We start from the raw sequence: 27607 nt of genomic DNA on the forward strand, positions 1-27607 counted from the left end.
ACTAAAGTATTGGAGATGTGATTTATGTAAATAAGGAAAAGAGTAGGACCTAACACAGAACCCTGTGGCACACCGCTAATTACTGGAAATGAAGAACTGATCTGTCCGCCCACTACAACTTCCATAGTCCTATGGGATAGAAATGTCTTGATCCAAGATAGAATAACACCATTAATGCCCACTGAATTAAGTTTAGTAAATAGAATCTGGTGATTAACAGTGTTGAAGGCTTTTGAAAAATCAAAGAGAATAAGATCAACCATATTGCCCATGTCCATCCACTCTGAGACTGCATTATACGTAAGTAAGAGCTGATCCTCCACAGACTTGCCAGAGCGAAAACCAAACTGGTTGACATTCAGTATTGAATTGGCTTCCAAATAATTATGCAGTGCAGCAACAATTATTCTCTCTAAAATTTTACAGCTAACAGAAGTGAGGCTTACTGGGCGATAGTTAAGAGGATCACTTCGTTTACCTTTCTTGAAAATAGGTACTACTGAAGATTTTTCCAAATTTCAGGAATCTCCCAATTTATAGATGAAACTAATATTTTAAACAGAGGATATGCTAAATTAGTGGAGCAATGTTTTAGTAATACTGGATGAACAGAGTCAGGTCCCATTGCAGTGGAAGGGTTAATAGCACCGAGTTCCCTAGCAACATCATGAACTGTGAAGTGTATCTGGTGAAAGGAGCCATCATGTACTTGGTGTGGTGACTGTGGAAGACCAGAGGGTATGGTAAACACTGAGGAAAAGCACCACCTAAGAGCTGAGCCATCTCTTTAGGGTCGGATACTAAGTTTTCTGCATCACCAAGAGGACCAGCGGAAGGACAGCCTACTTTTTTCCAGCGTAATGAAAGTGAAATAATTTGGGCTTAACTGAGTAATTATTAAGGATGTCCTCCTCATAAGAAATCTGTTTCTGAGTGGAATTGTTCCTGTACTGGTAATTTTCATCCAGAAATGTTTGCAAAGCTTCAAAAGCAAGTACGGAGTTTCTACCATGTACTGCTCTCATCTGTTTGTAATGGTTCCAACTATTCTTTCGGATGTTTATAAGAGCTCTAGGAGGTTTGTATTCCCATGGTTTGCAAGGGGCACTTGATGAGGAGCGAAGAGTTTTTTGTGGAGCATATGTTCTTCCAAGATAGTTTATATAGGACAAAAATTTATTGTATGAATCATTAGAGTTCATATTCTGGAATTCAAAGTCCCAGTCTACAGTGGACAAGAATTGATTAATTTGCTTAAAATTGGCTTTAGGCCAGAAAGGGGATGCAGCGCTGACATTTGGCTTCACAGGTTTGTACTGGAAAATATAGCCACAAAGTATAACACAGTGATCACAGTTGGGAAATGGGGGAAATACATTAGAGGAGACTACTCGATCAGTTTCAGTAGTGAGAAATAGATCTAAAGTATTGCCTGCCCTGATGTTTGTTGGCTCATCAATCCACTGAGTGAGGCCTAATGAGGTGAAACAGTCTAGAAAAAGTTTATCAGTATTAGCAGTTACATTATTTACACTGCCTAGTAACCAAGAGATAGAAGGTTAAAATCACCAATCACTATTACTTCCCTGTTAGTACAAAAATCTGTTAGAAAATCTATGAGTTTATTATTATCTTGAAGAGAGTAAGAGGGAGGTCTATAAACAACTACAATAAATATTTTGTAATCTGGAAGAAAGACTGAGCAGACGTTAGGTATTTTGATGTTCATGTTGAGACATCTGTAAGAATTGTGTACATAAATGCCAACTCCATGTTTATGAACTGAACCAGAAATGTCATTTCTGAATAAGTTATAATTAGTAATTGAAACTGCAGCATCCCCAGCAGCAGCAGGTCCCCAAGATTGTATAGGGCAGGGGATAGGCATAACTTGAAAAGAGGCATGTTTACCACCGCATTCCCCGAAGTCTCAATGGCCCCCTAGCCAATTTTGGTTGCGAGGGGTGAGTATGGGCAAACACTAGAATAATACCCCCTGGCCCTCCGCTCCTTCCTGTCCCAAGTGCAGCCCGTCCACACCCTGGCCCTCCGCTCCTTCCTGTCCCAAGTGCAGCCCGTCCACACCCTGGCCATCCGCTCCTTCCTTTCCCAAGTGCAGCCCGTCCACACCCTGGCCCTCCGCTCCTTCCTGTCCCAAGTGCAACCCGTCCACACCCTGGCTCTCCGCTCCTTCCTGTCCCAAGTGCAGCCCGTCCACACCCTGGCCCTCCGCTCCTTCCTGTCCCAAGTGCAGCCCATCCACACCCTGGCCCTCCGCTCCTTCCTGTCCCAAGTGCAGCCCGTCCACACCCTGGCCCTTCGCTCCTTCCTGTCCCAAGTGCAGCCTGTCCACAACCTGGCCCTCCGCTCCTTCCTGTCCCAAGTGCAGCCCGTCCACACCCTGGCCCTCCGCTCCTTCCTGTTCCAAGTGCAGCCCGTCCACACCCATGCCCTCCGCTCCTTCCTGTCCCAAGTGCAGCCCGTCCACACCCTGGCCCTCCGCTCCTTCCTGTCCCAAGTGCAGCCCGTCCATACCCCGGCCCTCCGCTCCTTCCTGGCCCAAGTGCAGCCCATCCACACCTGGCCCTCCACTCCTTCCTGTCCCAAGTGCAGCCCGTCCACACCCTGGCCCTCCGCTCCTTCCTGTCCCAAGTGCAGCCCGTCCACACCCTGGCCCTCGGCTCCTTCCTGTCCCAAGTGCAGCCCGTCCACACCCTGGCCCTCCGCTCCTTCCTTTCCCAAGTGCAGCCCGTCCACACCCTGGCCCTCCGCTCCTTCCAGTCCCAAGTGCAGCCTGTCCACACCCTGGCCCTCCGCTCCTTCCAGTCCCAAGTGCAGCCCGTCCACACCCTGGCCCTCCTGCACCCCACACCACCCGCACACTCACCCTGGGGGCCTGGACATGAGGCTCCTCCTCCTCCACGAGAAGCACTGCCAGAACACTTCAGGGCGCGCGGCGGACCTCGACCTTGATCTTGATGTCACAGGGGACTTGTTGGCTACCTCCTCCTACTCTTCTTCTCTTTGTATAGCTTCTTCTTGGGTCCTTCTGGATTCTTTGATTTTTCTGTCTCCCTATATTCAGACTTTCCTATTTTCTCTTTTCTGATTTACATATTTTCCCATTTTTTTTCCCTATTTTTTTCTTATCCCTTCTCCTCTTTGTACTCTGTGTACCTATATTCAGATTTTCATGTCTTCCTCTTTTCTGATTTACATATTTTTCCCATTTTCTTTTATTTCCGTATTTTCTTTTCTTCTTCTTTTGATCTGATCTGCTTCTTTTTTTCTCTTCCTAACACTATATTCAGGTTTTCCTATTTTCCGATTATCGCGTATTTTGATTGATTAATTGATTGATAGTTTATTGTTGCAAGTAAAACAACAAAGGAGAAGGGAGGAGCATGCCATCCCAACCCCCAGGCCGTACAGAGTGTGATTATACATTGATTGATAGTTTTTTGTTGCAGGTAAACAACAAGGGAGAAGGGAGGAACATGCCATCCCAACCCCCAGGCCGTACAGAGTGTGATTATACAACTGATTGATTGATAGTTTTTTGTTGCAGGTAAACAACAAGGGAGAAGGGAGGAACATGCCATCCCAACCCCCAGGCAGGGCAGTGTGAGATTATACAACTATTAGTACATGTGTAGGTAGCACCATGAAACTAAAATGATACAATGGTAAGAAGGAAAGCACAACAAGGGAGGGGGCGGTACCTCCCCCTGGACAATAAGACAATAAAATGTGGGGACGGAGAACATTGCCCAAGCACTAGATGGGAAAGGATACATGTGTAAGTAGCACTACATAGCTGGGCACGATAACAGAAAACCTTATTCCCGATAACCGTTAACTGATAATGAAAAACCTTAACGGCGATAACCGATATTCGTTAACTAGAGACAGAAATATAGGCGATAACCGATAACCGATATCCGATATAAATCCACAATTCCGATACTAGCTTGCGATAAGTCCGATAGGCGAAAACGATACTATATATTGATATTTCAGATAGAACTACATTGATGAATTCAGATTTTCATGACCTGTATTTTAGGAAACTTACAAAACCTTAAAACCACACGTTGACACGTACATATGGACGTTAATACTAGAAATGCCTAAACCGGTGTTGTGTTATTTGGCGTCCCCACCGTCAAAAATTGTTTACAAACACTGGTCTCTCGTGAACGGTGCATGCTCAGACCAGCAAGCGTAGACCTGCACAGTCTCACAAAGCTTTTAAACCGTAATTAAGAGTTGCTGGAAGGCTGAATCAGACATATAGTACAACTACCACCATCCTCGCTGTTTCTAGGACGATACTCTGTACGAGTTGTATTTATATTGTTGTGCTGGAAGCTTCCCCCGGCGACCATAGGCCTCTAGAAGGCTCCCGGAGAAACGAGCAAAGGGGCGGGGATAAAGGCGAGCCGTCCGCGCCCCACGGGGCGCGGCCAGGCGCCAGGCGGGAAGTGTTGCCAACTCGCATATATTTTTGCTACATGTTCTTGTATGATCTGAAATATACTGTAATATTCTAGACTGTACTGTTCTGGATATATATAGGAGAAGAGGGCGAGAGAGGGCCAGTCCCAGTGATAGTAAGCTAGTGGTAAGTGAAGAGTCAGAGTGAAGTGTACTACTAAGGAAGAATATTAAACTACAGAAACTGTGCAAAGTGTTTACATATCTCCCTCCCACGGAGTCTCCTGACGGCGACACGGAACCCAAGTAACACGTCCGGCATAACACTGGTGTCAGGAGTGTAGGCATTTGTTTTTCGCCATGGAGACTCGTTCCCAAGCTGCCCAGAGGGACGACATGTTGACTGAACTTTTGGAAGCCTTGAGACTACAGGGGGAGAAACAAGAAAGAGCACTCCAAGAACTCAAAGAACAACAAGAAAAAGCACAGCAACAACAAGAAAAAGCACACCTAGAACTCAAAGAACAACAAGAAAGAGCACAGCAACAACAAGAAGGAACACTCCAAGAACTCAAGGAACAACAAGAAAAAGCACACCAAGAACTCAAAGAACAAGAAAGAGCACAGCAACAACAAGAAGGAACACTCCAAGAACTCAAAGAACAACAAGAAAGAGCACAGCAGCAACAAGAAGGAACACTCCAAGAACTCAAAGAACAGCTAGAAGATCGCTTCACGGGATTACAGCTACAGCTAAAAGCAGTACAAGATGGAAGTGAATCAGTGCGAAGAGAAATGACTGATGTGACCACGAACTTGGGACAACGCCTGATAGAAGTGGAGAAAGAACACACAAATCTTCAACAAGAGATGGAGGTGGTACGGGAGACGACACACAAAGAAATACTAGAAGTAAGTGACAGAGTGAAGGCCCTTGAAGACTGCTTGGCTGGAAACGGACTGCCAGTGCCTGCAGGGGCTAGTTGTACCCAAGATGCTTCTCCTACGCAAATCCGGGGTAGTTTGAGCCCTGTTTCGCCTGAGTTTATCCCCGCAAGAAGTTCCGCCAGCCCCATGGGTCTGCTGGGTTCGCCTGTTAGAAAGAAGCCTCAGGAGTTTGATGGCAAGGTCTCCTGGGAGGCTTACCGCGCTCAGTTTGAGCTGTTGGCAGCTCGGAACGGATGGGATGACCAAGAGTGCGCGGTACAGCTGGCCACTAGCCTGAAAGGGGCGGCGCTGGAGGTCCTTGCTCAGCTCGACAATGCGACAAAGGGCAGCTACAGCGGGCTGGCACAGGCGCTGGAGCAACGATATGGGACCAAGCACCAGAACGAGCTCTTCAGGGTTAGGTTCAGAACCCGCAACAGGAGGCGCGGCGAGTCTCTCCAGGAACTCGTTCAGGACCTTGAGAGCATGGCGCACAAGGCATACCAGGTGCCACCCTGACCTGCTGACGGTTTTGCTGCGTGATCAATTCATCGATGCCCTGGACAGCCCTCAGCTGAAGATACAAGTGAACCAAGCTAAGCCAACATCAATGCAGGAAGCTCTGGCACGTGCCATGGAGTTTGAGTCCTTTGTTAGGTCTAGCTTATCAAGCTTCAGGGACGACTCGACTTCTGGCTTTAGGGCACGAAAGGGCGCTGTCAGCGACACAGACAGGTTCAAGGAACGTGCTGGGACTGCGAGAAGGTTGGGCACAAGGAGAACGAATGCTATAAGAGGAAGAAGGAATATGAAGGTGCCGCAAAGAAGAAGCCCAGGGAAGGACCCAAGTGCTGGACCTGTGGAGAAAAGGGGCACTGGAAGAATGAGTGTCGGAAAAATGTGCCCCCAACGAGGGACCACCACTCGGGAAACTAAGAAGGACTGGTTCACGGGGCAACGACCAGTCTGTCCTGTACATGCCCCGAAGATATCAGTGTGCAGGAGAACCACCATGACAAGCTGCCAAGTGGAGGGCAAGGTTGACGGAGTGTTGTGGCCTGTGGTCGTCGACACAGGCTCGGAACGCACATTGGTGCGGCCTGACGTGGTGAGTCATCGTCGGCTTCCTAAGACGCCGCATCGACTGTGCGGAGTCACAGGACACTACGCAGAGCTCAGAGGCCCAGTGGACGTGAAGTTTGAGCTCGGAGGAAAGGAAGAGTTCCTCTCTGTGTACGTGGCCGACATGGATGACCCCTGCATCCTAGGTATGGATTATCTTGTCTCCCACAGGTGCGAGCTGGACTTCCGCGCTAAGCAGCTGACTGTAGGAGGAAGGAGGTGCCACTGACGACTGTGAACAAGGAAGACCTGCCAGTGACGGTCAAGCGCACCACCATTATTCCTCCGAGGTCGGAGATGCTGTTACCCTGTCAAATTACGGGTGCCCCCCCGGCTAGCCTGTGTGTGGTAGAGAGTGGAAGTCGATGCCCGGTAGAAAACGGGGTGATTGTAGGAAGTACTTTGGTAGACCCTGCTGCAGCGGAAGTGCCTGTCGTCGTGGCCAATGTCTCCTTCAGCCCTAAGAAAATAAAACAAGGGACCATGGTGGGATTGTGCCAAGAGATCGACCAGAAACCAAGAACCTGTGTCTGCAGGAGAACCCTGACGAAGCCCCAGGAGGAGCTGCCTGACTACCTGCGCGATCTGTTTGACAGGAGCTCCAAGTGTCTAGAGGAACCCCAAGTGGAACAGCTCAGGGAGCTTCTCGTGAGAAATGCAGATGTGTTTTCCACAGGAGACCTGGACTTGGGGTGTACGGACCTGGTAGAGCACCACATCGACACAGGCAGCCACCGCCCAGTGAAGCAAGCTCCTCGAAGGATGGCACCAGCCCGTCGCAAGGAGATGGATGAGGTAATGGATGATCTCCGGCAACAAGGGTTAATCGAGCGGTCCAGCAGCCCGTGGGCGTCTGCTGTAGTGCTCGTCAGGAAAAAGGACGGTTCCCTCAGGTGCTGCGTGGACTACCGAGCCCTCAACGATCTCACCATCAAGGATTCATACCCACTCCCACGGATCGACGACACGCTCGACGCCTTGGTGGGCTCCAAGTGGTTTTCAACACTGGATATGAAGTCTGGGTATCACCAAGTCAAAATGGCGGAGCAGGACAAAGAAAAAACAGCCTTCTCCTACGGTCAAGGCCTGTGGCAGTTTAAGGTCATGCCCTTTGGCCTGTGCAACGCGCCGGCCACGTTCGAGCGGCTGATGGAGAGGGTGCTGGAGGGACTTCACTGGAAGACGGCACTCATCTACCTCGACGACGTGATTGTCTTTGGCCAGACCTTCGAGCAGGAGATGAAAAGGCTATCAGAGGTTTTCGCCCGGTTTAGAGCTGCACACCTTAAGCTCAGCCCGAAGAAATGCTGTCTGTTCCAAAAGGAGGTCCAATACTTGGGACACATCGTGAGCGAGGCTGGAGTACGCACTGATCCTGAGAAGGTGGCTGCGGTAAGGGACTGGCCGACACCCACCAACGTGAAGGAGCTGCGGAGCTTCCTCGGGTTGTGCTCATACTACCGCAGGTTTGTGAAAGGCTTCGCTACGATTGCTGCACCACTGCACCTCCTGACGAAGAAGGGGCGCAAGTTTGAGTGGACAGCGGAAACTCAGGTTGCCTTTGAGAAGCTCAAGGAGGCCCTCATCAGCTCGCCCGTACTCACCTACCCAGACCCCTCTAAGCCTTTTATACTGGATTGTGATGCCAGTGATGAGGGGATTGGTGGAATGCTGTCCCAGGCATGTGCCGACATGGAACGGGTTGTGGCCTACTTCAGCAAGAAGCTCACCCCAGCCTTGACTTTTTCCATGCTTACCTGTACGGTGCAACTTTCACCATCCGCACGGATCACGCTGCATTACGGTGGCTGAAATCACTGAAAAACCCTGAGGGCCAGCTTGCTCGCTGGATAGGTAAACTAGAGCAGCATCACTACACTATTGTGCACCGATCTGGGCTAACACACGGTAACGCGGACAGCTTGAGCCGGCGCCCCTGCCTACCTGAGTGTCAACATTGCCTCCAGAGGGAAAGCGTCCAGAATATGTGCCGCCGCACTACAGTGGAACAAACAGCGGAGGTGCCATGGGAAGACTTGGAAAAACTGCAGAAGGAAGACCGAGATCTGAGACCAATTATGGAGTGGCTGAGTCAATCGTCAACGCGACCTGGGTGGGAAGTAATCTCGAGAGAAAGCCCTACCACCAAGAATTACTGGACTCAGTGGGACACTCTTCGGATGGACAACGGGGTGTTGCAGCGACGCTGGGTCTCTCATGATGGTCTTGACCACTACTGGTCCACGGTGTTACCTATGAAGTCCCGGGAAGGCGTCTTGAAAGAAATGCACGACAGCATCACCAGCGGACACCTTGGGGTAAAGAAGACACTGAGTCGCCTGAGCCAAAGGTTCTACTGGGTTGGAATGAGGAAGGACGTGGAAGAATGGTGTCACGCGTGTGAGGTGTGCTGTGCAAAGAAGGGCCCCAAGAAGCGCCACCGTGCCCCATTGCAACTATACCAGGTTGGAGCCCCCATGGAACGGGTGGCAGTGGATATAGCAGGACCCTTGCCTCTGACGACGAACGGAAATAGGTACATCTGCGTCACAATGGATTACTTCACCAAGTGCCCGGAAGCCTACGCCATCCCTGACCAGGAAGCCACTACCATCGCTAAGACATTGGTGGAGGAGTTCTTCTGTCGCTTCGGTGTGCCTAACGAGCTCCATTCCGGGAAGGAATTTTGAGTCAACAGTCCTTGCTGAGTACTGCAAGCTCCTGGGTATCAAGAAGACCCGGACCACCCCTCTGCACCCACAGTCAGATGGAATGGTGGAGAGGTTTAATTGGACGTTGGGCCAGGAGTTGGCCAAGCAGTGCAACAATGATCAGTCTTCATGGGATCAGAAGCTGCCTGCGCTCCTCATGGCCTACAGGTCTGCCGCCCACGAGACTACGGGGTATTCACCGGCAAAGCTGATGTTTGGACGTGAGTTGCGATTGCCGGTGGACCTACTGACAGGAAGGCCTCCTGGGGAAAGCCTTCCAAGGGACGCCTCCAGTTTTGCCCGTCAACTAGAGGAACGGCTGGAAGAGGTGCACCATCAAGTCCGTGGTGCCTTGAAGTTCTCCGGGGAGGCCATGAAGCGCGGTTACAATATGAGGGCAAGCCACGTTGACTTCAAGGAAGGAGACCAAGTCTGGCCTTACAACCCGCAGAGGAAGAAAGGACAGTCTCCGAAGTTACAGAGCCCCTGGGAAGGCCCTTATACTGTGCTAGAACGCCTCTCCGACGTGACTTACCGAATCCGGAGAACGGAAAGGACCAAGCCGAAAGTTGTCCACGTCAACCGCCTATGGAGGTACCACGGTCCGGGAAACTACACCTGGAACAACTACAGACACCCAGCAGCCGACGAAAACGCAAGGGACGTCCAGGACCAAGAGGAGGTCGACGACGACATAGGCCTTCTGGACCTTTCAGCCGAGGGAGATAACCTCCCGGCTTCGGCAGATGTTCCAGGGACACCCCAAGAAGCGGACGATGACGAGGCACACCAGGAGACAGACGCGCAGGAGGCACCGAGCAGAAGACAGAGACAACGCAGGCGTCCACAGCGATACGATGATTATTATGTTTTTGATTAATTTTCTTATGTTTGTATATAGTTAAGTGTGTGATCGGGACGATCACAATTAAGAGGGGGGGATAGTGTTGTGCTGGAAGCTTCCCCCGGCGTCCATGGGCATCTAGAAGGCTCCGGGAGGAACGAGCAGGGGGGCGGGGAACAAGGCTGAATCAGACATATAGTACAACTACCACCATCCTCGCTGTTTCTAGGACGATACTCTGTACGAGTTGTATTTATATTGTTGTGCTGGAAGCTTCCCCCGGCGACCATAGGCCTCTAGAAGGCTCCCGGAGAAACGAGCAAAGGGGCGGGGATAAAGGCGTCCGCGCCAGACGCCAGGCGGGAAGTGTTGCCAACTCGCATATATTTTTGCTACATGTTCTTGTATGATCTAAAATATACTGAAACATTCTAGACAGTACTGTTCTGGATATATATAGGAGAAGAGGGCGAGAGAGGCCCAGTCCCAGTCATAGTAAGCTAGTGGTAAGTAAAGAGTCAGAGTGAAGTGTACTACTAAGGAAGAATATTAAACTACAGAAGCTGTGCAAAGTGTTGACATATCTCCCTCCCACGGAGTCTCCTGACGGCGACAAGGAACCTAAGTAATACGTCCGGCATAACAATTAGATAGAGACATATTCTCTCCCTCCGTCCAGCCACCAGCTCTCAAATATGAGCCCAAATCAGTAGACAACCGATATGCGTCTACTTGTCCGGCAAAAAGCCCTTTACTCTCCACAGCTGAAATCAATTTGGTCACAGCTACATTAACACCTTTGACGAGGCTGTGCCTAACATCTTCCCCAAAAGACTCCAGAAAATGTGACCGAAACTGGGCATAATCTTTGGTTTGTTGCGGTTCCACGAACGCGCTGGTGTAACTAAGAGCGGATGCTTCTGTTCCCGGCTTTAATCTGGACCTAATGAAGGAGATTTTATCTCCCGGTTCTGACACAAATGAGTTGTTCATAACATCCTCGCATTGCAGAATGAAGTCTCTCGCACTGTAATCCGGTTCATTGTCTGCGAAAACTCTGACTGATGCCGTTGTCGGCAGAAGTTTAATAGAGTTAGTAGCCATTGTGGATTCTTGGTTAGTTAAGATATTACCTTCGTTATCATGCGGGAGAGAAGAAGGAGGAGGAGGAGGAACTCTGTCATGAGTTGACCCGCTCCTTAGGATACGGGAATTGTCATCCTCGGCGGTCGCTTCTGAATCCTGTACCAACTGCTGAAATGCCTTGGTTAAAGTTTCTAACTCCTTCTCAGGTTGACCTGCCATTTAAAAAAGGCATTAGTAAAACAAGGCTTCATGAGGAAAAATATGGTAAAAGAAAAGTATCACCGCTAAGTGCGTGCTCACTCGCCCCAGATGCTTCCAAAACTCATTAAAAAGAGGGAAAAGAATAATGAGTGAATACTTAGCATGATAAAAACACACAAGCAAGGAGAAATAAAATAAATGACTATACTCAAAATGAAAACAATGTTCACAATTCAGGAAAAATATTGAACATCCCTCCGCACTAGAATAAAAGTCAACAGACTAAGGGAAACTAGAAACGGCTCCACACGGAGACACACAAATCACGTAAAAATCACCTGAAATGTCATCAACAAGTGGTGTATTAATATAATTAGTGTTGTGTCAGCTACATGCATGTGCATACCATAAAAATGTGAAGATGCCCGTGGCACTCCTTCGTCCTCTGCTGGCTTGCCCTCGTCCCTGGCTGGCTGTCCCCGCGTCCTTGGAGCGGCCAGATCGAGAGACCGCCGGCAGTGCCCGGCAGCGGCTGGCAGCGGGGAGGAATGGGCGGGAGAAGTCGGCGCCCGGCAGCGTTGAGGAATGGGCGGGGGAGTGACCACGCTCCACCAAGGTCGTCGCCAAAAGTCCGCCCTGGTCTGGCGAAGGTAAGCGCCCACCCACGAATGGCTGTGTCGTAAGCAGACAAGTGGGCGTCCCAGAATTGGGAAGCAGGATCCCCGACAGTGGGGCGATGTTGGCGCGCGGGGAGGTGCGGGGCGCGCGGGGCGGTGTGGTGGAGTGTGCTGACTCGACTCGCACGGGGCAGGGGGGATGGCGCGGCTTGTGTCAGCGTTCTTGCACACTTTCCTGTCTGCCCCTTGACGACACTTGCGACCGTTAAGTGTTAAGTGTTCAGAGAGAGAGAGAGAGAGATAACACATATAGAACACTTCGGAGAAGCTCCGGAAGCCGCTGTTCACCACTTTTGTTAGCCTTTTTGTTAGCTGGTTTTTGTTTTTTTTTGTTTTTGTTTTTTGTTTAAGGCGCGAACTGTTATCTCACGTCAGGTCCGGTGTACCGTTGCCTGCTTTCTCCAGTTGATAGAGGTCGTGAGACAACACAATAGGTTTTTAGTTATGTGTTGGCCGAGCGGAGCCGTTAAGTTCACTTTGAGTTCACTTAATTTACTCTCTCTCTCTCTGGTTGATTAAATGGTTGTATTGGCTTTTTAAATATATTCACAGAATAGTTACAGTATTTTGTGGACGAGTCGTAAGTCGTACGCACGCTTCGAGAAGTCCTCTGCTCTCGCCCGCCGCCCGCTATCGTCTGCCCGGCGTCTCCCGGCACAGGAGCGGCCAGCGGTACCAGGCTTGCTGAATCAACACCGTTCCCACGGCAAGGAGCACCTCCTAAGCACAACGTAGCGTCTGTGTGTAACGTCCTGGCGCCGCTGGGCCATGGCGATACGACATACATTCACACATTCACATGTATGTTATAATATACACATTACAATGCCAAGGCTGGAGCGTTGATTAACGCTGACTTCAAGCCTGTAAAACTCTTGTGTTGTGGGGCATTCCAATGAAAAGGTAACTCTTTCTTTAAAAGTTACGTTAGAGGCGAAGCACTTTTGGCAAAACCTTGTATGAAAGGCCTATAGTAGCCGGACAACCCAAGGAAAGACCGAACGTTTTCGACGGTTTGGGGTTGCGGAAAATTCTTTATGGCCGATATTTTATCGTCCATAGTGTGGGTACCATCTCCATCAACAGTGTGGCTTAAAAAGGTGATTTTTTGCTTTAAAAATATACATTTAGTCAGCCTGGCCTTATGGCCAGCGCCTCTAAGTTTAAGCAGAACTGCTTCTAGTTTAGCTAGGTGACTGCCGCCATCCCTGCTACAGATGATTAAATCATCAAAATATGCATAGATTTCTTTGCCTATCATGTCTGAGAACAATGTGTTGATCATCCTCTGAATAGTAATGGGTGCGGTTTTGAGGCCGAACGGCATCCTTAACCATTCAAAATGACCGCTAGTACTGAAGGCTGTAATCTCTCTGGATTCAGCTGCCACCGGCACCTACCAGTACCCACTTAAAAGGTCAAGACTACTGAAAATAGTATTCCCTTGCCCCAGGGACATTAACAAGTCACCTAAAACGGGCAGAGGGTACCTATCATCCTCAGTCACCTCATTTACTCTCCTAAAATCGATGACAGGCCTGAAACTTCCGTCCTTTTTAGGGAGTAGAAACAAGGGCGAGTTCCACGGAGATCGGGAATGCTGAATAACACCCTGGTCTAACATATCTTTAACCTGTTCATCTACAATCTGCCTTTGACTGTGTGGGAGTCTGTATGCAGGAGTGTACACCGGTTCGGTGTTGGGTTTAACCCTAATCTTGTGCTCTGTCGTATCAGTCGCACCTAAAGGTTCACCGGGCAGGGCAATGACATCACGATACTGATGTAAAAGCTTCAGAAGCGGGCCCTTAAGCTCGGGATAATCGACCACTTTGACTAAAGAATCGATAGATGAGGCCTGACATGTTTTGTCGCCGGCGGCAGGTTGACCCACCGCGCCGAAACAAGGCCGCTTTAACTCTAAAGGATCTGGGGACACCTGTCCGTCGAACGCTAATGCGCGACCCAAAATGACACCATTTTTGAGTTTAACTGGACCGCCAGTGGCATTAACCACTAAAGCTACGGTCCTACTTCCCTCGCGTACCGTGTTAAGGGTGGACTCTATCGCTAGCGTGTTGACACGATTAGGCCCTTCTAGGCAGATGTCACAACCTACGGTGGCGTTAGGGACTGACACGGGGACGTGCATTGCGGTTCGTTGAGGAATTTCATGACTCCCTACGACTATCGCATTGACATTTTTCCATCCCCTGAAAACGTCAGGTGGTGTTGGTGGTTGATCATGAAGTGAGTTGGTGCCCGCGCCATGCACTGGCACCGTGGAAAGAGTCGGCACGGTATGCACTACCGACTCAGGAGAAACACTTTCCCGACCCTTGCTGGGTGTTTCCTTTCTTTCCCAGGGAGAAGCGAGGCGCACAGGTTGATCCATGGCCTTGAAACATCTCCCTTGAAACCTTACTGTATTACTATCTGGAAGTATTACCATGCGGTTAGACCTCAGAGACGACAACCCAAGAAGACCGTCAGACGGCAGAGAAAAGTTTGACGTCACGTAAAAATCCAAACGCATGACAGGGGTGTTTCGTCCCATACTCACTGGCAAACTCACCAACCCAAGGATGTTAAACCTGTTGGCGGTGACACCGCAAAGGCTTAGGTCAGAGGGTCGTAGCTGGTAGCGGCCTCCCCGCGACGCGAGTTTTAAAGCCATGTACGTCCTTTCTGACAACACATTAACCGCAGCGCCGGTGTCGACCGCAAATGACCCTTGTAGCGGACCCAACTTGACTCTAAGCGCCATAATTTCAGGCTGACTGCACGAGGCCACAACAGATTCATACAAGCTACTATTGTCAGCCTGCACTGCAGTCTCAATTTCTTCACGAACTTTCCTGCTGGCTCTTTCTTTAACTGTAGCACAGAGAAACACTCCTCTGTGGTGTGTCTACCAGTACCGTGGATAAAACAGAACTTGCCAGTGTTGTAGCCCTCGGCTCGACTTTTTGAAGCGGCCGGGGTCTTCTGAGAAGCATATTTGCCTGACATCGGTGAGCCTCCCCTCTCCCTTTTAGCCCTGCGATCCCGCTGACGTTTTATACAATAGTCAACCTTATGACCGTCGCGCTGACAGTATGAACAGTGGCGCTTAGGCTTTTCGGTGGCGGACGCCACCACCGATGAGGACGCGCTAACATTTGCGGCCTTCTGGTCGACAGCGACTACAGTGGGAACAGTGGTCTTTCTCCTCAATTTTTTTTTTTTTAATCTTCAGCACGAAATCGTGCAACTTGTCAGTGGGGCCGTAGGCTAGGGATAAAGAACTTTTTCGAAACTGACCCTTGATGACAGCCATGTACATGAAAAATTCCAGAAATTTGAGTACATTAGATAGAGACATATTCTCTCCCTCTGTCCAGCCACCAGCTTTCAAATATGAGCCCAAATCAGTAGACAACCGATAGGCGTCTACTTGTCCGGCAAAAAGCCCTTTACTCTCCACAGCTGAAATCAATTTGGTCACAGCTACATTAACACCTCTGACGAGGCTGTGCCTAACATCTTCCCCAAAAGACTCCAGAAAATGTGACCGAAACTGGGCATAATCTTTGGTTTGTTGCGGTTCCATGAACGCGCTGGTGTACATAAGAGCGGATGCTTCTGTTCCCGGCTTTAATCTGGACCTAATGAAGGAGATTTTATCTCCCGGTTCTGACACAAATGAGTTGTTCATTACATCCTCGCATTGTAGGATGAAGTCTCTCGCACTGTAATCCGGTTTATTGCCTGCGAAAGCTCTGACTGATGCCGTAGTCGGCAGAAGTTTAGTAGTGTTAGTAGCCATTGTGGATCCTTTGTTATCATGCGGGAGGGAAGAAGGAGGAGGAGGACACTGTCATGAGGACACTGTCATGACTGACCCGCTCCTTAGGACACGGAAATTGTCATCCTCGGCGGTCGCTTCCGAATCCTGCACCAACATCTGGAATTCCTTGGTCAAAGTTTCTAATTCCGGATCAGATTGACCTGCCATTTAAAAAAAAAAAAAGGCATTAGGGAAATAAGGCTTCATGAGGAAAAATATGGTAAAAGGAAAAATTAACACTGCTAAGTGTGTGCTCACTCACCCTAGATGCTTCCAAAAGGCATTAAAAAGAGGGAAAAGAATAATGAGTGAATACTTAGCATGATGAAAACACACAAGAAAGGAGAAAATAAAATTAATGAGTATACCTAAAATGCAAACAATGTTCACAATTCAGGAAAAATATTAAACATCCGGTACTCCGGTACTAGCGGCAATGCGCAGTGCCGAGTGATCATGACGCTTCCCGGCACCCGAGTGATCATGAGGCTTCGCGGTACCAGGTCCCGGTACCTGGTACCGATACCGGGTACCCCGAAGAATCGATTCCTCGCGGTACCAGATACCGGTACCAGGTACCGCGAAGAATCGATTCCTCGCGGTACCCGGTGCCGGGAAGCGTCATGATCACTCGGCACTGCGCATTGCCGCCAGTACCGGTACCGTTTGATCTTAGTTCGCCCGCCTCCATGTGGCATCACGCGGTATGGGCCCTGTTTGTAGACGCTGAGTCACTGCCTCGCTGACCGTCTCCCCAAGTTCCCACCATAATGTCCTACTCTTCGTTTCCATCACAGCTCCCGTTTCCATTATTTTATTAATTTATTTATTTATTGGGGTTACTGGATGATTTTTCATGTCCGATTCTTTTTTCTTTTTTAGGTTGCTAATAAATATTGTTATTGTTATTAGACTATGATCGAGTACCCATATCACCGAGATATCCACTCACTGAGTGGTGATATCTCTCTCTCTCTCTCTCTCTCTCTCTCTTTCTCCGAATGAAGTGAATATTTATTTTTTCGATAAAAAATAGCATGTATAGTTATTATGGATGTACTCGATCATAGTCTAATAACAATAACAATATTTAGTAGCAACCTAAAAAAAAAATCGGGCATGAAGAATTATCAATAAATCCAATAAATAAATCCGAGCAATCTGGTACCGGTACCGTGCCGTTCAGCTGGTACCGTTAGTACCGGTACTGGTACCGCTACCTGCCCACCCCTACTCGACACAGCAAGGCAGAGGAAGGGAGCGGGCTCTGTCAGCGTTTTTGCACTCTCCTCTGTCTGCCCCTTGACGCCACTTGCGACTGTTAATATGTTTGAGAGAGAAAGATAACACTGACTGAACACTTCGGATGGTCCGGAAACCGCTGTTCACCACTTTTGTTAACCTATTAGTTAGCTGTTTTTAAGTGTTTATGTTTAAGGCGCGAACTGTTATCTCACGTCAGGTCCGGTGTACCGTTGCCTGCTTTCTCCAGTTGATTGAAGTGGTTGAGACAACACAATAACCTTTACTTAAGTGAGGTGTATTATGTGTTGGCCGAGCGGAGCCGTTAAGGTCACTTTGAGTTCACTTAATTTACTCTCTCTCTCTCTCTCTCTCTCTCTCTCTCTCTCTCTCTCTCTGGTAGTTTAAACAATTATATAGGCTTTTTAACTATATCAACAGTCTTACAGAATAGTTACAGTATTTTGTGGACGAGTCGTAAGTCGTACGCACACCCCGAGAAGTCCTCTGCTCTCGCCCGCCGCCCGCTAATATCTGCCGGCTTCTCCCGGCGCAGGAGCGGGCCGGGGCACCAGGCTTGCTGAATCAACACCGTTCCCACGGCAAGAAGCACCTCCTAAGCACAACGTAGCGTCTACGTGTAACGTCCTGGCGCCGCTGTGCCATGGCGTAACGACATACATTCACACATTCACATGTATAATATAATATACACATTAGAGGGATGCACCAAGGAGTCCTGAAGTCAGCGGCACCAAGGACGAAAGAAGTACAGAGCACAGCAGCTGTCTCAATGCCTACCATCGACACTAAAACCAGTGGTGGCCATTGGGACACAAAGTCGTGTTCTGCAAAGAAAAAAAATGTCTGGTAAGGAAACTGAAGTTGGTGGGAGGGATCAGGGTTGTGGTGGGTGCACCAAGGCAAGCCACAGGCCGCTGGGTCGGGCAAATAGTGCGTGTTAATGATATCACCGGTCTTACATTATTTACGAGGACCACACTGTTCTTCTGATAGGTTTGTATATGTTTCAAATTATTCTGGTTATTGATTATTCTTGGGAATTACTACTTGGGAGTGCAGGGAGGGAGGGGATGTAAAAAAAAACAAGTGCTAGTGAAAGAGCTGGATAGTGCATCATATGCAGTCAACTTGTAATTGAATTTATAAGATAAGACGAAGAGTTATAGTCTATTCAAAGCTATTCTAAAAGTTTGTCCCCAAGATGACGAGCTAGTGCTGACTTAAATAGAGACTGGAGGGTGACTAGGGATTCTGGGAGGGAATTCCACAAAGGAATTCCTCTGACACTGAAGGAGGCTGGAGAGGGGTAGCTAGATGAAATCACCTCGAGCAGAACAAATGTAAATAATATAGATATAGATAAGAAACTAAAGGATCTCTCAGATAAAGAGTTGTGATACTATTAATAAGTCTTTTCAAAGTACAAAAGGTCATAAGTGCAATAATCTCAAAGTGCCTGACATGTGCAATTCTTCACCCCAAAAACTGTCAGATTTGAGCACTTTCAAGTGTATTTTAACTAACTGTGAAAGTTTAAGAAACAAACTATACCAGAATTTAAACACTTAGTTTTCTCAACAAAACCTGATATAAAATACTTAGTTGAAACATGGTGCAAACCAGATAATGTTCTCGACAGCGAACTCAAAAGTGAAATACTACAGAACTACCACATGACACGAAAAGATAACACAAGAGAACAATGAGGTGGAATAATTACTATGTACTTCCACAAAGCCCTGAATGTTGTGCCCTGCAACGACGTAGATGACATTGCTGCACGTTTCTCTGAATGCCATTTCAGCTGGATCAGAAAAGATGGGGTCCTGGGTGCTCACTGGTTGTATCTACCAGATGGTTAAATCCTCCCTATAAAATGACCGACTGTTGCACCAGATTCTGGAAAAAGCTGTGAATCAAAGAAACGGAACCTTAATCACTGGAGACTTCAATTTGCCTAATATTGACTGGGACACAAACTACTCCACACCATAAAACTCACCTCAACAAAAGTTCCTTGATGCCATGAATAAATGATAGTTTATTTTTTTAAAGATTTTGAAATATTTTTTTTGTAAGAGATGGCAATGATTCCTTGGTGCCTGATTTGCTACAGGATCAGTACAGGACAAATAGACTTTTTTTTTTTTTTTTTTTAAAGGAGACAGTTCAAGGGCACACAAAAGCAAACATTAATTAAAAAAAGCCCGCTACTCACTGCTCCTAAAAAGAATCCAAAGAGGTGGCCGAAAGATAGGTCAGTTTTGGGAGGAGAGGTGTCCTGATACCCTCCTCTTGAAAGAGTTTAAGTCGTAGGCAGGAGGAAATACAGATGAAGGAAGATTGTTCCAGAGTTTACCAGCGTGAGGGATGAAAGAGTGAAGATGCTGGTTAACTCTTGCATAAGGGGTTTGGACAGTATAGGGATGAGCATGAGTAGAAAGTCGAGTGCAGCGGGGCCGCGGGAGGGGGGGAGGCATGCAGTTAGCAAGTTCAGAAGAGCAGTCAGCGTGGAAATATCGATAGAAGATAGAAAGAGAGGCAACATTGCGGCGGAATTTAAGAGGTAGAAGACTATCAGTATGAGGAGGAGAGCTGATGAGACGAAGAGCCTTAGCCTCCACTCTGTCCAGAAGAGCTGTGTGAGTGGAGCCCCCCCAACACATGAGATGCATACTCCATACGAGGGCGGACAAGGCCCCTGTATATGGACAGCAACCGTGCAGGGAGAAGAACTGGCGGAGACGGTACAAAACGCCCAGCCTCGAGGAAGCTGATTTAGTAAGAGATGAGATATGAAGTTTTCAGTTGAGATTTTGAGTTAAGGATAGACTGAGAATGTTCAGTGTTGAGGAAGGTGATAGCTGGGTGTTGTCAAAGAATAGGGGAAAGTTGTTTGGAAGATTGTGTCGAGTGGAAAGGTGGAGAAACTGTGTTTTTGAGGCGTTGAAGGACACCAGGTTCTTCTTGCCCCAATCGGAAATAATAGTAAGGTCTGAGGCTAAGCGTTCTGCAGTCTCCAGCCTTGAGTCGTTAAGTTCCTGAAGGTGGGTCTTCTATTAAAGAAGTTGAATAATGCAGAGTGGAATCATCGGCGTAGGAATGGATAGGACAGTTCGTTTTGGAAAGAAGATCATCAATGAACAACAGAAAAGAGTGGGAGATAGGACAGAACCCTCTGGGACACCACTGTTAATAGATTTAGGAGAAGAACAGTGACCGTCTACCACGGCAGAAATAGAACGGTCAGAAAGGAAACTGGAGATAAAGGTACAGAGAGAAGGATAGAAACCGTAGGAGGGTAGTTTAGAAAGCAAAGATTTGTGCCAGACCCTATCAAAAGCTTTTGATATGTCCAGCGCAATAGCAAAAGTTTCACCGAAACGGCTAAGAGAGGATGACCAAGAGTCAGTTAAGAAGGCTAGGAGATCACCAGTAGAACGCCCTTGCGGAACCCATACTGGCGATCAGATAGAAGGTCAGAAGTGGAAAGGTGCTTTTGAATCTTCCGGTTAAGGATTGATTCAAAAGCTTTAGATAGACAAGAAAGTAAAGCAATAGGACGGTAGTTTGAGGGATTGGAGCGGTCACCCTTCTTAGGTACAGGCTGTATGAAGGCATACTTCCAGCAAGAAGGAAAGGTAGATGTTGACAGGCAGAGGCGAAAGAGTTTGACCAGGCAGGGTGACAGCACGGAGGCACAGTTTTTAAGGACAATAGGAGGCACTCCATCAGGTCCATAAGCCTTCTGAGGATTGAGGCCAGAGAGGCATAGAAAACATCATTTTGAAGAATCTTTATAACAGGCATAAAGGAGTCAGAGGGGGATGAGTAGGAGGAATATGCCCAGAATCGTCCAGAGTGGAGTTTTTAGAAAAAGTTTGAGAGAAGAGTTCAGCCTTAGAGATAGATGAGACGGCAGTGTTGCCGTCAGGACTGAGGAATGGAGGGAAAGATGAAGAAGTGAAGTTGGAGGAGATGTTTTTGGCTAGATGCCAGAAGTCACGGGAAGAGTTAGAGAAAGCAAGGTTTTGACATTTTCTATTAATGAAAGAATTTTTGGTTAGTCGGAGAATAGATTTGGCACGATTTCGGGCAGAAATGTAAAGTTCATAATTAGCATTAGTTTGAAGGCTCTGGTACCTTTTGTGAGCTACCTCTCTATCATTGACAGCACGAGAACAAGCGTGATTAAACCAAGGCTTTTTTAGCGTGAGGAGTAGAGAAAGAACGAGGAATGTATGCCTCCATTCCAGAGACAATCACCTCTGTGATGCGCTGAGCACACACAGAGGGATCTCTATCCTGGAAGCAATAATCATTCCACGGGAAATCGGAAAAGTACATCCTCAGGTTGTCCCACCGAGCTGAAGCAAAATGCCAGAAGCATCGCCTCTTCGGTGGGTCCAGAGGGTGTACAGGAGCGATAGGACAGGATGCAGAAATAAGATTGTGATTGGAGGAGCCCAACGGAGAGAACAGTTTGACAGAATAAGCAGAAGGGTTTGAGGTAAGGAAGAGGTCTAGAATGTTGGGCCGATCTCCAAGACGGTCGGGAATACGTGTAGGGTGCTGGACCAACTGCTCTAGGTCGTTGAGGATAGCAAAGTTGTAGGCTTGTTCACCAGGATGGTCAGTGAAAGAGGATGAAAGCCAAAGCTGGTGGTGAACATTGAAATCTCCTAGGATGGAGATTTCAGCGAAGGAGAGTGGGTCAAGATGTGCTCCACTTTAGAATTCAAATAGTCAAAGAATTTTACATAGTTGGTAGAGTTAGGTGAGAGATAAACAGCACAGATGTATTTAGTAATAGAATGACAGTGAAGTCTTAACCAGATGGTGGAAAATTCAGAAGAGTCAAGGTCGTGGGCACGAGAGCAAGTGATGTCGTTGCGCACGTAGGCGCAACATCCAGCTTTGGATTGAAATTTAGGATAGAGATAGTAGGAGGGAACAGAGTAGAGATTGCTGTCAGTAGCCTCAGAAACCTGGGTTTCGGTAAGGAAGAGAAGGTGAGGTTTAGAGGAGGAGAGATGATGTTCCACAGAATGAAAATTAGAGCGAAGACCGCGAATGTTGCAGAAATTGAGAAGAAAGAGGTTCGAGGAGTTATCAAGACACCTCTCGGGTCGGCAGCCAGAAGGGGAGTCCTCCCTGGGGGAATTTGTGGTCCCCCCCCCCAGTCGGGGACTCCGAGGCTTGGTGTATGCGCGCCATTTTGAAATTTTGATTTTGGGAAAAGGTGTATATGTTGTGTGAATGTAGTGTGGTGTTGATAAAGAGAGGATCTGTCTTTAGAGAGCATGCTGAACTACTCTCCGGTGTTGGTGAGACAATAGGGAAACGGTTAGGGAGGACATGGGAAGGGTCTTTGGAGGGCTTCAGCTCCCTTCTCACCTCCCATATATACCTCACCGGGAGTGGCTTGCGCCCGTTCGGTAGGTGTCTTCCTACCTACTCCAGCCAGACTAGATACTTTTTCTCTACAATTGCTTCACATGTTCTTCCTTCTTTCTTTTTTATATATATATATATATATATATATATATATATATATATATATATATATATATATATATATATATATATATATATATATATATATATATATATATATATATCCAGGAGGGACGCGGGTTCGAATCCTGGCTGCCACACAGCTGGGATTTTTCAGTCACCGCCGAGTGGCCTAAGACTAGGGGTGGGCTGGTACCGGTACCAGTACCGGTACTAACGGTACCAGCTAAACGGTACGGTACCGGTACCAGATTGCTCGGATTTATTTATTGGATTTATTGATAATTCTTCATGTCCGATTCTTTTTAGGTTGCTACTAAATATTGTTATTGTCACTAGACTATGATTGAGTACATCCATAACTATACATGCTATTTTTTTATCGAAAAAATAAATATTCACTTCATTCAGAGAGAGAGAGAGAGAGAGAGAGAGAGAGAGAGAGAGAGAGAGAGAGAGAGAGAGAGAGAGAGATCACCACTCAGTGAGTGGATATCTCGGTGATATGGGTACTCGATCATAGTCTAATAAGTAATAACAATAACAATATTTATTAGTAACCTAAAAAAGAAAAAGAATCGGACATGAAGAATTATCCAGTAACTCCAATATATAAATCAAATAATAAAATAATGGAAACGGGAGCTGTGATGGAAACGGAAAGCAGGACAAAATGGTGGGAACTTGGGGGGACGGTCAGCGAGGAAGTGACTCAGCGTCTCCATACAGGGCCCATACCGCGTGATACCACATTGAGGCGGGCGGGCGAGCACCGAGCGTCACTAAGATCCAAACGGTACCGGTACTAGCGGCAATGCGCAGTGCCGAGTGATCATGACGCTTTATAGCACCCAAGTGATCATGAGGCTTCGCGGTACCAGGTACCGGTACCGGTTACCGCGAGGAATCGATTCCTCGCGGTACCAAGTACCGGTACCTGGTACCGCGAGGAATCGATTCCTCGCGGTACCAAGTACCGGTACCTGGTACCGCGAAGCCTCATGATCACTTGGGTGCCGGGAAGCGTCATGATCACTCGGCACTGCGCATTGCCGCTAGCACCGGTACCGTTTGGATCTTAGTGACGCTCGGTGCTCGCCCGCCCGCCTCAATGTGGTATCACGCGGTATGGGCCCTGTATGGAGACGCTGAGTCACTGCCTCGCTGACCGTCCCCCCAAGTTCCCACCATTTTGTCCTGTTTTCCGTTTCCATTACAGCTCCCGTTTCCATTATTTTATTATTTGTTTTATTTATTGGAGTTACTGGATAATTCTTTATGTCCGATTCTTTTTATTTTTTATGTTGCTAATAAATATTGTTATTGTTATTAGACAATGATCGAGTACATCCATAATAACTTAATATATACATGCTATTTTTTTATCGAAAAAATAAATATTCACTTCATTCAGAGAGAGAGAGAGAGAGAGAGAGAGAGAGAGAGAGAGAGAGAGAGAGAGAGTTTTCTTTACAGGAAATTTATTTGGGAATTTCATCTGAAGTCATAGATAAAAAAAATACTACTTCGGGTACCGGTACCGGTACTAACGGTACCTGAGTTTTCGGTACCGGTACTACCGGTACTGAAATTAACGGTACTTGCCCTTCCCTATGAGGCAGGCAATCCAGGCAAATGAGGCGAGCGGAGGTGCTCCGCCAATCCCGCGCCGAAGCTATAGTAGGTAACTAAACCTGTATTGTACACGTCCGCGGTACCAAAGGGTATACTGTATACTAAGTATTATATACTTTTATTCAAAGTAATATGAATCTTATTCTTATCGTTTAAAGTGATGAAAATTTATTTGCGGGAAATTCCAAACTTTGTAGTATCATGATACTAGATAATTACACTTTTCTAATATTTTTTCAACAATTTAGAAAATCCAATTTTTATTGAACAAAATTATTTGCAACGAGTGACATGCGATCGACGTACAAAACTCTTTCAAGTATCGGCAGTATCAGCAGAAAATCAGTCGATACCGATACCCTTAAAATGTGCCGATACCATCGACACCGATACATCGGTACATCCCTCCTGCAGACACCAAATTTGTATCTAAGTCTTGCACAGGGAAATTATGGTGGTTTCATCAGCGTCAAAATCATTTGCTGAATGGGCTTTAACATTGTCCTACCACTTGCACTGATACAGCTCTTAACCACACTACGGGACGCGCACACCATGTTCAGTGGCTATAGTACGGGGGGTGGAGCGGCGGGGGGTTGGGGGGTGGGGTGGGTAGTTCGCCACCGCTCTTCTCACTCGCGTGGTTTCCGATGATTATTTTTTTCCTCTGCTTTTCGTACGCTGCCGGCAGCAAGTATTATACTTATTTCATATTTCTAATTCAAATCATAATACACATCTTTAGCATCTTATAATATCACATTCAGTAAATGTAATTTTAAAAGAACAACATTATAGCGTATGACGATTGTTTAAGAAAATTTTATAACTATGTTAATTTGTTTGTTTTAAGAAATATATTATTACGTTACGTAGGAAAATCTCTCATGAACACGATAGTGTGATCAGAATGCAGATAAAGCTCCACATATTGAAAACACAGGGTTGTTTATAGCAACATGTCACTCGCCGCAACCATCATGACGCGCGCGACACTCATTTTTTTAACATCATCATACAGGGTGTCTCGAGCGCCGTGATGGTTGGGGCGAGTGAAATGTTGCTATAAATAACTCTGTGTTTTCAATACGTAGAGCTTTAACTGCATTCTGATCACACTATCGTGTTCACGAGAGATTTTCCTACGTAATGTAATAATATATTTCTGCAGTCAATGAACAACTGTTGAAAACAGTGAGCATAAGTAAAACATGTTATAAACATTTTTTAACATCTTCACGGTTCAACTCATCGTAATACCATTTTCTTATTTGTTTTGTCGAGTTTTTACAATACATCTTGATTCTACAGTCACTGCTGAGTCTGATGGTGTCAACCAAAAGTGGCTAGCTCGTATATGAGGTGAGCTATGGCATATAATAAAGAAACATGTCTCACTCGAGCATGCAAGACGTGGTTCGACATGAGTGTTAGCGGGAAAGCGAAACAGCCAATCAGCTGCAAGCTTACCAACCTGCCTAGGCGCCAGGAATCTAGCTTAAGTGAACAGACTATAGTAAATCAAGTGTCTCTATACCCAGAGGTGTTCCTAGAGTATTTGGTACCCGGGGCAGAGCATAATTTCCCCCCCCCCCCTCTCCCCAGGTATATATATATATATATATATATATATATATATATATATATATATATATATATATATATATATATATATATATATATATATATATATATATATATATATATATATATATATATATATATATATATATATATATATATATATATATATATATATATATATATATATATATATATATATATATATATATATATAAACGTTGTGTCGACTGTGGATGCCGGCAAGCACCCCAGTATTTTAAAACGAGCAAAGGGGCGATCGATTCATGTCGGTTTTGCATGAAGGCAAGAAGGATGAATATATATATATATATATATATATATATATATATATATATATATATATATATATATATATATATATATATATATAAAACGCTGTGTCGACTGCGGATGCCGGTAAGCACCCCAGTATTTTAAAACGAGCAAAGGGGCGATCGATTCATGTCGGTTTTGCATGAAGGCAAAGAAGGATGAAAGGAACATCAGACAACTCGAGGATGCCATTCATGCGCTGACACGGGACATTGAAATTTTGAGGGAAGGTCTCCTGACGACAAAGTGTAGCGGGAGTTCCTCCTCTGCTCCTGCCCTCGCCCTCTCCCATCCGTTCCTCCCCCTTCCCTCCTCTTCTTCCCCCTCATCCGCCTCACCCTACTCTCCCTCTCCTCTCTCCTCCACCCTCGCCTCCCCTCCCCGCCCCCCCCCCAGCCGCTACCACCCCCGCCTTCCCCCCCAGTCCCCTCCTCCTCCCCCCCTTCCCCACCACCTCCTCCGCCACCTCCGCCACCACCTCAGCCACCTCCTTCTCTCCACCTTCCCCTTCAACGACATCACCCCCCTCCTCCTCCTCTTCCTCCTCCTCCTCCTCCTCCTCCTCCTCCTCCTCCTCCTTCTCCTCCTCCTCCTCCTCCTCCTCCTCCTCCTCCTCCACCACCTCCTCCGCCACCAACTTCTCTCCATCTTTCCCTTCAACGTCCTCCTCCTCCTCCTTCTTCCCCTCCTCCTCCTCCTCCTCCTCCTCCCCCTCCTCATCCTCCTCCTCCTCCCCTGTTGCCGCCGGTCCATCTCCACCTGTAGCAGCTTCCCTTCCGTCTACTGACGCAGTTTCTAAGAGGAGAGTCCTAGTGGTTGGGGACTCTCAAGTCAGGTTCATTGACAGGTACTTTTGTTCAAGGGATAAGGAAAATAGGCTTCGAGTGTACTTTCCTGGGGCGGGCATCCAGCACGTCTCTGACAGAATGGAGGAAATTTTAGCAGGGGAGGGGACACAGGCAATCGTTTTCTGCAGTTTCGGGGGTAATGACATTGGTAGAGTGGGTAGCGAAGAGATATTTCGGCGCTTCAGGGAATCGTTCGCCAAAGTGAGAGACTTCGGGGGGGTGCCGGCCGTCTGTGGTGTGTTGCCAAGGAGGGGGGTGGGTGAGGGATGGCTTTCCAGAGCCTTAGCGGTAAACAGCAGGCTGGCGGCCCACTGTAAGCGAAATGGTTGGCTTTTCCTGGATAATTGGGACCTCTTCTACGATAAAGGCACCTTGTATGCCAAGGATGGGGTGCACCTGTCACTCCAGGGGGTGGAGGTTCTCGCAGACTCCCTCGAGCGATCACTTAGCACCCTACAGGATTTTTTAGAGTAGGCGAGGGGGGAGGGCCTGTCATCAGTGGCTATGTATCGCAGACTGGGACTAGGGGGCGCAGGAGTAATCGAAAGGATGTAAGAAAGGATGGGCTAACGGCTTATTACACCAACAGT

The 27607-nt window shown here is 47.3% G+C and overlaps 1 protein-coding gene across 1 annotated transcript; it reads right to left on the reverse strand.

The window, feature by feature from the left end:
* Nucleotides 1-10438: 10438 nt before the first annotated feature.
* On the reverse strand, nucleotides 10439-13331 carry LOC127000102 (uncharacterized). The gene is made up of 2 exons (XM_050863523.1): nucleotides 11735-13331; nucleotides 10439-11339 (listed from the first exon to the last, which is right to left on the reverse strand). Exons 1-2 carry the CDS (start codon nucleotides 12252-12254, stop codon nucleotides 10663-10665), a joined length of 1197 nt encoding a protein of 398 aa, XP_050719480.1. The 5' UTR covers nucleotides 12255-13331; the 3' UTR covers nucleotides 10439-10662.
* Between the last annotated feature and the right edge of the window lie 14276 nt (nucleotides 13332-27607).

The sequence above is a fragment of the Eriocheir sinensis genome, chromosome 17, assembly GCF_024679095.1.
Source record: "Eriocheir sinensis breed Jianghai 21 chromosome 17, ASM2467909v1, whole genome shotgun sequence".
Taxonomy (NCBI): domain Eukaryota; kingdom Metazoa; phylum Arthropoda; class Malacostraca; order Decapoda; family Varunidae; genus Eriocheir; species Eriocheir sinensis.